We start from the raw sequence: 12,330 nt of genomic DNA, 5'->3' as shown, positions 1-12,330 counted from the left end.
TACAGGTAATGAACACATCTATTTAACATTTCTAAACAATAATGTGAAATGTTGTTAGGACATGTTACAGTACGATTTGTTTAAAGAGAACAAAAATAATCAAAAAAGAATTTGGTCCTGTCTGTTGTTGATTATTTCCAGTGGTGACATTCTACAATGTTGTCCACTAACGTTGTATGCAGTCATGTCACTGGAAATTAAGTAATCACTGTTCCAATGTGTAATGATCAAGGGTCCTTACAGGTGACCATTTGTACACACAATATACTGATTCACACCCTATGGAGACAAGGAGCTGATTGAGATTTACCCATGAGTGAATTATCATCAGTGCACAACTCCTAATTTTAAAGCTAGCTAGTGTCAGAATGTCCCATTCATGTATAAGTAAAATCAATAATTGTCAAACTCCCATTTCCTAGACCTTATATGTGTGAAATGGAAACCTAATGTCCTGTATCTGTGAATGATATATCACTTATGCACTGTTTACAGGCTTTAATTTCTGCTGTATGAATAAGAAGACAGCACTATGAGTAAATCAAAAGACAGCAGCCCCACATTCTTCCTGGAGACCGATGACCTGACAGAGGAGGAAAGGTCAAAGGTCAAACAGGTGAAGAAAGGCACCTCAAAGGACAAGAGACCCATGGATTCTGATTACCTGGAGGAGACAGATGAGTCTGCACACACAATTAAATTGAACCTAAACTTTGACAGGTAAACAGGCCTCCTTTACCCACACTGGAGTGTATGATAAACACAGTGTGAGAAATCCTTATTTTATCAGACACATTCTCTACACAGGGGAATCAGAAAAGTGAAAGAGGAACCAGCTCAGCAGGACGGAGAGAGGTTTACCCTCAAGAGGCTGTTTGATGCCGTGTCCAGTGGGAATGTGTCTAAACTGCAGGGTTTACATGAGTACCTGCACAAAAACATGAAACGGCTCACCGACTCTCAGTGTAATTGTATTCAAGAACAAATACACCACAGTTCCATTCAAACGTTTGGGGGGGTAAGATTTTTGAAAGAAGTCAGTTATGTTCACCAAGGCTGCATTCATTTGATCAAAAATACAGTGAAAACACTAATATAGTGAATTATTATTACAATTTAAAATAACTGCTCTATATAGTTTAAAATGTGATTTATTCCTGTGATGCAAAGCTGAATTTTCAACAATCATTTCTCCAGTCTTCAGTGTCACATGATCCTTCAGAAATCCTTCCAATATGCTGATTTAAAACTTACAATGCAAATAAAGTAATGCATCACTTTTGATCAATTTATTGTGCCCTTGCTGAATAAAAATATAAATTTCTTAAAAAATAAAAAAAACACTTTACCCCCAATTTTTGAATGGTATAGTATACCCAAACACAAGAAGAGTACTGTGAATTCATGACAGATATTCATTAAATAATGAAACAACTGTTTTATAACTTCTTTAGATAAGTCCAATGGAAAGACAGCTCTGCTGAAAGCACTTTTAAATTTGAAGGAAGGCGAGAATGACACTATTGAACATCTGCTGGAAATTGCAGAGAAAATGGGAGATTTAAACAATTTAGTCAATGCTGCCTACACAGACATTTACTACAAAGGTCAGAGACGGCTTCATTTTACTTAATATTTTAATTAGTGTTATTATTATTATTAGATCTAGTTTTATATTAACTAACATTAGTGATTTATTTTTCATAAATCAACAGAATATTGATCATATTTTATTTGGCTGTCCAACCCATCCATTTTGCAATGTTATCAACTGATCTCTTTGAGACAGGTCAGACAGCTCTCCATGTTGCAATTGAAAGGAGGAGTGCAAAATTTGTAAAGATGCTTGTTGAAAAGGGGGCTGATGTCCATGCTAAAGCCTGTGGGAAATTCTTTCAGCCCAATCAAGAAAGATGCTTCTATTTTGGTAGGTCTATTGATATGATTAAACTTTTGTAATATTCATATAATATAAAAATAAAAAAATCTACATTTAAAATTCTACTTAATGAATTGTTACTGACCCACATTTGTGGGAACCGAGGCTTATCTGTATCTTTTACAACTTTTGTGCACAGGTGAGCTGCCCTTGTCTCTGGCCGCTTGCACTAATCAGCCTGACATCGTTGACTTCCTTATGGACAATCCATACAAGGCGGTGGATGTCAGGGAGAGGGACTCTCATGGAAACACAGTGCTTCACGCACTAGTATCCATAGCTGATAACAGTCCTGAAAACACAGAGTTCGTCATTGCCATATATGACCACATCTTATTGAAAGCCGACCAACTTCACCCCAAGATCAAGCTGGAGGAAATCGAAAATAACAAAGGACTCACTCCACTCACACTAGCTGCCAAAACAGGAAAAGTGGTGGTAAACCTTCTTTTTTCTGGTGTTTACTGATTTTTGAATGTTCAAGAACATTTGTATTATTTATAGATTTTATATTTATATTTATTTGAAGCAGTAAATTGTTTGGAAGCGGTGTGTATTTCTTTACGTTTCAGTTCTATATTCTATTCTGTTTTTGGATGTTCCTTATTTTGTGTAGATATTAAGGCCCAATCCCAATTCTATTTTATACCCCTTCTTCTATCTCTCTCTCTCTCTCGGATAGGCAATATTTGAGAAAATGGTTTAGCGATTTCTAATTATTGGGCTACGGCAGTTATCGCCCTGATCAGATATGCTGTGTCACTATCATGCAGTCTGTAATGATATGACGTTAGCAAATATTAGCGATTTTTTTGCAAACATTTCTTTGAGTAACATGACCATTAATATGAACTCACAATTGAATGTAACAAAACAAATGATTACTTTTCGTTAAAATCTTTATTTATGCCAAAAAAGCTTACATGTATGTGTCTTTTTGTTTGCTGTAGCAGCCATGTTGCCGAGATAATTCATACCCCTTCGTTTTAAGTGTGGTCCCGAAAAATCTTAGTTTGAAGGGCTATCTGGCCCTTCCCCTTACCCCTTCCCCTACAACCAAAAGAGAATCGAGACACCCCTACCCCTCCATGTGAACGCGCGAAACGGAGGGGAAGGGGAAAGGGGAAGGGGAAGGGCTAAGGGGTAGAATTGGGATTGGGCCTTAGTCCCCTTGTGATTTGAAATGGTATTTCTCTTCAGTACATGGCATTAAATCAGACACTACAATGATTCATAGATTCATTTAGTCTACAGTGACAGTCTAACCAGGGCTCTTAAGTCTCAGGCATTCATTGTGAGACACATGTATTTCACACGCCACACCTTGTATTTCTTAAGCTGAAAAGTAAGGAATAACTTGTCCCACTATATGCGATTAATGGACGTAGACCTATGCAGGGAAGGTCTCTACCGACTTCATAGCTGGCTCAATTTATACAGTTAAATGCCACCTACCAGCCAATCAAAAATTAGAATCTTGTTGTTTCCGTGTAAATTACATGATCCCGCTGCAAGCACATTCGTTACCAGACAACATGGATGCACACACATACTCAGTGTAAGTTACACTTACTCATACAAAATTTCAACTTCTAAAATATGCTTATTAAAGACTCCTTCCAGTTTTGATATAAAACCTATCCATCCATCCATCCATCCATCCATCTATCTCTCTCTCATATATATATATGGTATAGTAATCGTACCCTAAAAGAGTGACAGATTGACAGAAAGAAACACAAAAAGTGGAATAGTCAGAGACACATGATTTGGTTTTGTTTGTGTACGTTTTTATTTTTATTTTATTATTGTATGTTTTAGCCGTGATGCCCTTCCACTTGCATTATATGACTAACAGACTGAAACAGTTTTAGTTAAATATCTCAGTTTGTGTTCTACTGACGAAACAATTTCACCTACATCTTGGATGAAGCAGATAAACATAAAATTTTCATTTTTGGGTGAACTAGGCCTTTAAGTGGGAGCCCCCGACCCCTGTCATCAAGACATCCAAATTTGCAACAAACACTTACAACACAAAACACCATTCATAAGCTGAAATGTGTGCATACTCTGTCTTTTAGCAGATTTACCAATTGATATAGTTTCTATTCATGCTGGCCAAATATGAACAATAGGTAAAATTTAACTGCTAGCAAAATCTTGATCTGAGCGGGGCTGAGGGCCACTGTTGGAAATATTTGAGTGGCTCCTCCCATAACAGATGTCTCACTCCAATCTATCGTTAAGCCTATAACTTGGGTCTGAGCCCTGGTCTTAACCTTTACTTGAACCTAAAGTTTTTATTTATTGTATTGCTTTTGTTCTAGAATTTAGCTGATGCTGTTGTTGGCTTGGCTGATTACTAAAATCAGTGCACTGCCAAAATAAAAGACACTAAATATAATTTGCATAGGTTGTTAAGAACCCGGATTAAATCATTCAGATTTCATTATTCCTTTGTCAACTAGCTGTTAAAGCACATCGTGCAGCGGGAGTTTAAGGGGTGCAAACATCTGTCACGGAAGATCACGGAGTGGGCTTATGGTCCAGTGTGCTCGTCTCTGTATGACCTCTCCTCTCTCGACACCTATGAGAAGAACTCTGCGCTGGAGATAATCGTTTATGGCAGTGAGATTCCTGTGAGATAACATGCTGTTTACTTGACATTAAATGCATAATTAGATTTTACTACTTCATTAAAGTAGAATGTTTTATTATAAAGAAGCGTAATTGATTTAAATAAAAGCTGTTAATAACGACATCTTTTTTTCATCTGATTTCAGAATCGGCTCGAGATGCTCAATATTGAGCCATTTAACCGACTAATTAAAGAGAAGTGGGAGAGATTTGCGAAAAAGATGTTCTTGTTCAATTTTATAGTTTATGTTATCTACCTTTTCATCCTCACTGCTGTAGCTTATCACCGCAAAGAAGGGAAGGACTTGACAAACAACCAAGTAGGTATACAGATAGTATTGCCAGAAACCTCACCAAAACCCACCCGATCCAAAAAAAAAAAAAAAACACCCAAAACTTTAACTGGCTTAACAATGTGATAATTATATTGCCATGACAATCATAAGGACCATTTTTAAAGGATTAGTTCACCCAGATAGCAAAATTATGTAATTAATAACTTACCCTGATGTTGTTTCAAACCCGTAAGACCTCCGTTTATCTTTGGAACACAGTTTAAGATATTTTAGATTTAGTCTGAGAGCTCTCAGTCCCTCCATTGAAGCTGTGTGTACATTATACTGTCCATGTCCAGAAAGGGAACACCGAGCCAGATAACGAACAAAAGGCTGACTCGTTCACGAGTCAAGAACCAGTTGCATTGGTTTTCGGATCACCAGTAGTTCTTTCGGACAGTTCGATTCAATAAACCGGTTGAAGAAAACTGTTCACCAGTTCTTTTGCGCTCGACGTAATGGCGTCATTTGCGATGATTGCCCTTGATTCAAGCCTTCGGTTTACCCGCGCTCATAACACTAGCACAGAATCAATCACCAAAAGAATCAGTTCAGTTCAGACGCTCTGTGTGTCGGTCTGCTTCGTGCTGAATCACACATGCGCAGTATCATCAGCTCCTCGGTTCTCGAATCGGACGCGTCTGACAGAAACTGTTCTTGACTCGTGAACGAGTCAGTCTTTTGTTCGGGATCTGGCTCGGCTCGGTGTTCATCTTCAGTTCTCGCTCCACAGCAGTTCAGTCAGTGTACTGTTTGAGTGCATGCATTACTCCGGGATATTGGTTTGTTTGAACTCAGAGGGAGTGTCAGCCACATTAAAAAAAGTTAACAGCTTAAGTCATTTGTGGATTAATGCGTATTAGAGATGCGAACCGTTTAAAACGATTCAGTTCGATTTGGTGAACTGAATGATTCGTTCGCGAACCGGATATCCAGACTGCTTTGTTTTGAACTCTCTCTCACAACAGACACGGAAGAGAAGACAGTGCTGAATAAAGTCGTCGTTTTTGCTATTTTTGGACCAAAATGTATTTTCGATGCTTCAAAAAAATCTAACTGACCCTCTGATGTCACATGGACTTCTTTGATGATGTTTTTCTTACCTTTCTGGACATGGACAGTAGACCGTACACACAGCTTCAATGGAGGGACTGAGAGCTCTCAGACTAAATCTAAAATATCTTAAACTGTGTTCCAAAGATAAACGGAGGTCTTACGGGTTTGAAACAACATCAGGGTAAGTTATTAATTACATAATTTTGCTATCTGGGTGAACTAACCCTTTAACTCCTTAAAACAAAGTAAAGATGAAAAAATTATATAAAAAAAAAAAAAAAACAAGCAATCTAGATATGGCAATCAAGAAATTGACTGAAAATGATACATGTTTTTTGGTTCATTTCAGTCTCAGCATTTAGAGTATGCCAGATTAAAATGGAAAACGTGCCCAGTATGCAATGTAAATAGCAAGTATTTCACACTCGTTCATACACACCGTGACAGTCAAAACTGTGTCATTCTTTGATACTGTATGATAATCCAATAACAAATTATTTTTACAACAATAATGTACTTGCCTTTGTGTCGTTCAGACAGAACTACAGCATGTCACGGTTATTCACTGGGGTGCCCTGGACGACCACCTGAAGGCACTCCTGTGTTTGTTTGCTAAGCATATGGCTTGTGTGTTTGTTGGTGCCATGTGCTCTGTGTCTATGGTCTGATCCCACCCTTCTTGTTCTCTTGTTATTGTTTCAGTTACTCCACCTGTGTCTCCTCCGTTATCCTCCTCGTTTGTCTCCCTAGTTATTTTCCTGGTGTCTGCAGTCTTGTGTTGTTTCCTTGTATTATGTCTGAGAGTCTATGTCGTATTAGGGGGCTTTCACACTGGCAGTGTAGTGTGGAACGGGGCACAGTTCGCATGAAAAATCGCTAATGTGAATGCTGCCAGCGGACTCTGGTGCGCACTGGGGTACCGAACCCGAGACTACCTGGAGAAGGTGGTCTGAGTTTGGTTGCTCCCGAGCTGTGGCGCGGTTCGCTTGAATGTGCAAGCAACACGGGCTTGGGTGCGCACTTGTTCAGGAAGTAAAGTATCCCGCGCATGCGTAACCCTGTTGATATCATTGTTTCCTCAACACACGAGAGAGCCGAGGTTGATTCCACACACTCCTAAAAGTCAAAATTGAATGAATTAAAATGTAATAATTAAATGATTATTAATAATTATTATTAAATAAATAATTAAAATTAATTATGCTGTGCACAATAGCACCAAAATAACAAAAAAATAACAACTATGCTCAGTCGCGTTGTGTTCTCCATGCGTTTTCCATGATGTAAGGTGACTGCAAACGCACCTGGGTTTGATACAACTATTGAATGTAAAAGCCCTCTTAGTGGTATGTTCCCTTTGCCTTGTTGTGTTGTGCTGTGCCCTGTCCTATTTTACCCCCTTGGGGTAGTTTTTGGCATTTTTGTTTTACGATTAATAAAGAGCCCAGACTTCCTGCTGGTGATGACTAGCAAATAAACATATTGGCTTGAATCGAATGGGGCTATCAAATGTGTGTAAATCAAGTCTTTGCTCATAATAGGCAGGAGGGGCAATATTATTAGTCTAAAACTGGAAAGTGGCTGGGTTTAACAGGGCAGAGGACTGAATTCAAAGATTCAAACTGCTTCCTGAACCAGTATGACCAAGCGAGGCTTCCGAAGTCATCAATGACATTATTTAAAGCGATACTAGCCTTGACACGTGCTTCACTGAAAGCTGCCAGGATTTCTTGACACATGCTCCGAAGCCTCTGCACAGACCGTAACATCATTACTTCCTGCATCTTGAGTCCTCGCCTCATCTCTCTTCTGATCCATGACAGAACGAAACAGCCCCATTTACCAACGCATACTCCAGTTTGAAGCCTTAAGCTTCCTCCATCAATGGGGAACTGACTTGAGGGAGCTTGCCCTGGAGTCTAGGAGTGCTGTGGAGGGGCTGGGCTATGATGACTTGGCTCTGAAGTACTTGTTTAATTAAGCCCTGGACAAGCCCATTAGCACGTGGAGAATGTTTGGGTTGTAGCATTTGTCTTTTGAGAATTATGTGGAGCCCCTAATCCTCAGTGGGAGGCAGTCAGCTCTGCAACAAGAGGTGCCTTCTCAAGTGGTGTCTCTGCACAAGAAGGCCACCAGTTCAGAGCCTTGTCACAAAATGGCCACCAGCCCAGAGCCTTTTAACAGGATGGCCGCCACTCCTGAGTCTCGTCTCATCATGGCTGCCTTTTTCAGAGCCTATCCACAAGATGGCTGCCAGTCCGGAACCTCTTCACATGGTGGCCCCAAGACTTTGAGGCTAGCTTCCAATTTTGGCTGACCCACCGCTGAGGCCTGTGCAAGCTAATGGCATCTCTATGCTGTTAACTAGTCAGGTGGTCCTTGAGGACCTGGCTCAGGTGGTTCTAAGTTCAGTGGTTTCAAGGGTCCACACTCTAGAACAGGAGCTACACACTCCAGAACAGCCTACCACAGAACAGACTACTCCCATGGCTGCTGCCATGAAGGCAGTCACTGTACAGCCTGCTCTCCTTGTCTTGGCCATGGAGGCCGCTACAGAGCCGCCCGATTTCACTGCTGCTGCCATTGTCAGGAAAGCTGTCTTCACCTTTCAGCTCATGGAGTTCGGCAGGCATTTGCAACTTTGGAGTTCACTATGGCTTCCCGGGAGACTGCTTCAGAGTCCGTTCAAGAACGTTCTCCAATCCAGGAGCTATCAAGACTCCATTCAAGAAGCAGCTCCAGTTCACGAGTCTGCTCCAGAGCCTACTCCAACACTGAATCTGCACCATCGTGGTGGTTTTCAGCCCCACGTGCACCAATGTGGTGGTCTACAGCTCCACCTAATCCACCATTATGGCCGTCTGTCCCGTCTGCTTTTCTATGGTTGTCATCTGCCATGGGGTTATTTGGTCATGCCTGCTTTGCTGAGGTGGTGTTCTGCACCACCGTGAAGGTCCTCAGCTTTCTCTGACCAGCTGTAGTGGGCTTCAGATCTGCATGCTTTGTCCTAGAAGGCTACGGCTCCACATGTTCATCCACACAGGCCTGGCCCACCATCCCTCTCCCTTATCGGCCTCCGGTCCATCTCCCTCCTGGGTTTTTTGTTTTCTGTTTTAGTAGGTCTGGACAATATATACATAGGCTATATGGAAAATATGCATACTGACATGAACCAGACACTGAACTTGTTCCAGTTCAGTGTCTGATTGAAACCTTATGCTTAAATGTGTCTTTGTGCATACATACTTAGAATGTTTTATTAATTCATCACCACACTTTTCTTTCAGCCACTAAAGCCTCCACATCTTTATAGAAAAGATAGCAAAGGCTATCTGCTGCAGATAGGACACATCATAACTACCACTGGAGCACTTTACTTCTTTATTAGAGGGGTATGCGTCTAATGCTGTTGATTAAAATCAAATATATAACTTTCATATTCAAAATGATTGTCCCCCTTTTTTACAGAAATTACTGAATTGCCTTATGTTTTAAGTTAACAGATATGTTAAGAAAGCGTCCAAGTTATCAATCCCTGATCATAGATGGATACACCGATCAGCTTTTGTGAGTGCGTTCACTCTCTAATATTGATTTAAGTATTAATAATTTACAAATACTGATCACTTGAAATTTTTCTTTTCCAATAATTATACTAGTTAGGGTTTAAACTTATCACATTCCTGAGTTTCTGAAATCACTGTATATACTCTCTATATCTACATCACACAGCTAAATTGCACTAATCAAATTTTTATTCCAAAATTAGTAATCTTTAAGTGTATACGTTCACTGTTTAATCCTAATAAGACTTTTTATGCATTAGTTTTCTGCAGGCCGTGCTCTTTTTGTCGTGTGCACTATTGTACTTCTTTGGTCAGGATGAATATGTGGCCTGTCTAGTTCTGTGTCTTGCCTTGAGCTGGGTAAATCTACTCTACTTCTCCAGAGGGTCCAAAAATATGGGAATCTACAGTGTCATGATACAAAAGGTGAGTGATAATTGTCTTTCTTATCCATCATCCTTTCCTCTGGCCTTCAGATTAGAGTATAAAGTAAAATGTGGTTTGTGTAGCATTATAGAAAGATGCTATGCAACACATTTAATATCTTATTGTGGTATACACTAGTCTTTACAGTTCAGGCTTTTTACTTCATGTGTGTACAACACACTCTCATAGTCTTTAATTATTGTCAGATGTTTCTTGGAGAAATTTGTCGATTCCTTGTCGCGTACATGGTCTTCCTCATTGGGTTCTCTGCAGGTATATTTGCATACATTCATGAATGTCCTTGACTCTTTTGTTACAATTTATTTCCTTTTTATCACAATGCAACAAACAATTCCCAATTACATTACTGCTCAAATGTTTGGGTCAGTAGGATTTTTTTTTTTAAAGAAATTAATGCTTTTATTCAGCAGTGATGCATTAGGTTGATCAAAAGTGACACACACGTTCTTTTGAATTTCCTATTGGTCAAAGAATTCCTCAGTTGTTAATGATTTGTTTCTTATTCAACAGCTGTGGTAACACTCCTTAATGATAAAGTACCTAAGGGACGATCTTTATTTGTTCCTATTACTGGAAATGAAAACTGTAAGAAGCCCTCATTCAAGAGCATCTACTACACCACTCTGGAGTTATTCAAGTTTACGATAGGCATGGGAGATCTGGAGTTCACCGATCAGTTTCAGTATATAGAGGTCTTCTATGTGCTGCTAATTTTGTATATAGTGATGACTTACATTTTGATGCTGAACATGCTGATCGCTCTGATGAATCAAAGAGTGGAGGAGATGTCTGTAGAGAGCACCAGCATCTGGAAACTACATGTGAAATCAAAGGCGAAGTTAAAGCGGTCTATGCATTTCTGCAATAAACATATACTTTAAATCCTTTAGCTGATTCAGTGTGCAAAATGGCTGTAATGGTTTGCCATTTTTGTTTGTTATTCACAGCGTGCAATCACCACCTTGGACATGGAGTGGATTCTTCCCCACTGTCTGAAGACAAAGCTGCGCTCCGGGGAAGAGAAGGATCTAGGCGGGGAGCAGGAGCCAGATCAACGCTGGTGCTTCAGGTGACCCCGCTGGCTTCCACCCGAAACCACAAGATCTGAACACAAGTCTCCTTTTTAAAAATGGATGATTCATTTTGAAAAGTGGATATGCAAACAATCATTATCAATAACTATGCACACTTAACCTGTATTGATCTGTTTACTGTCAATGCATGTGTCCTCTTTCTTTCAGTGTGGAGGAAGTCAACTGGAACCTGTGGAACAGAAACCTTGGTGTAGTTACCGAGGATCCTGGGAAATGCATACCTGTACCCTCCCCAACTAAACTTCAGAGAGGTAGTCAATGTTAAACAAACGTATGTATGTGTGTGTTATTTTAATCTTACATCATATCGTTTGTATTGGTTACAGAGTCGAGCCGGCGTGGACTCCTGCAAACGTTCAGTAAACGCTGGACACCGAGACCAAAACGCAAAGATGTACAGGAGCTGAGTCCTCTAGCTGAGGCCTCTAGCTCCGTATAATAATGCCTTTATAATCTGTTATATATTGTAATGTCAGTCCAACTGGTGTAGGTACACTTACATATTATGACTGGTTTAAGCTGCGTTTAAAAAACATATGCACCTCAAGGGTCATTTCTTTTATGCATCATGTCTTTTTAAATGTAAAATACAAGTAAAAAAAAAAAAGTAGTATAAAAAAAATTATATGCACGTTGTAATTTAAAAAAGCATTTAGATAAAATATACATAGCTAATTTCATGTGTGTGTGAAAATATGAAATATATATATTTATATTTAAATATAATTTACACTGTGCCAGGAAAAAGAAAAGAATGAAAATTAAGAGCTGAAGACCAAAGTCTTTTAGGGAAGTCGTGCCACTCGGCCGCCATCTTGGCAACGCCTCCGGGCAGCTATTTGAGACTAACAAGACCAGGCTCCTATCTAAATGAATGGGCATAGAGTTAGAACTGCACTTTCACTGGTCACGGGACATAAAAACTGCATGTATGGAAACAGCAGTAAAATAGGATAAAAATTTGTGAATTTTTTATGATTTTGACCCCAAAATAAGGTTTAAAATGCCTTTTTCCCCACAGTTTATACTTTTACTACGCATGTGCAAGGGTTCCTCAACTGTGCGCATACATCAGTGGAACCAGACGATAGGCTTCAATGTTTCCCGGCTTGACTGTTAAAAGTAGATGATTGGCTTTCCAGCGGGAGGGGCGGGACATGTGCATACAACCGCCATCTTTGCCGTTACAGGTGTTCCTTATATAGTTATATTGAGGACTGAGGAAGTGGCATGTCTCTTATAAATTGTCTCTG

At 39.7% G+C, this 12,330-nt stretch overlaps 1 protein-coding gene across 1 annotated transcript; it reads left to right on the top strand.

The window, feature by feature from the left end:
- The first annotated feature begins 475 nt into the window (after positions 1-475).
- LOC132139477 (transient receptor potential cation channel subfamily V member 1-like) lies at positions 476-11,534 on the top strand. The gene is made up of 15 exons (XM_059547847.1): positions 476-720; positions 808-965; positions 1,455-1,607; positions 1,790-1,927; positions 2,079-2,377; positions 4,411-4,581; positions 4,726-4,899; positions 9,258-9,362; positions 9,467-9,537; positions 9,797-9,962; positions 10,169-10,235; positions 10,494-10,804; positions 10,931-11,052; positions 11,225-11,328; positions 11,404-11,534. The coding sequence occupies exons 1-15, from the start codon at positions 533-535 to the stop codon at positions 11,514-11,516; spliced, it is 2,340 nt and encodes a 779-aa protein (XP_059403830.1). The 5' UTR covers positions 476-532; the 3' UTR covers positions 11,517-11,534.
- The last annotated feature ends 796 nt before the right edge of the window (positions 11,535-12,330 follow it).

The sequence above is a fragment of the Carassius carassius genome, chromosome 4 (assembly GCF_963082965.1).
Source record: "Carassius carassius chromosome 4, fCarCar2.1, whole genome shotgun sequence".
NCBI classification, from domain to species: domain Eukaryota; kingdom Metazoa; phylum Chordata; class Actinopteri; order Cypriniformes; family Cyprinidae; genus Carassius; species Carassius carassius.
The sequence above is the reverse complement of the archived record's forward strand: the minus strand, read 5'-3'. Positions and strand labels throughout refer to the sequence as shown.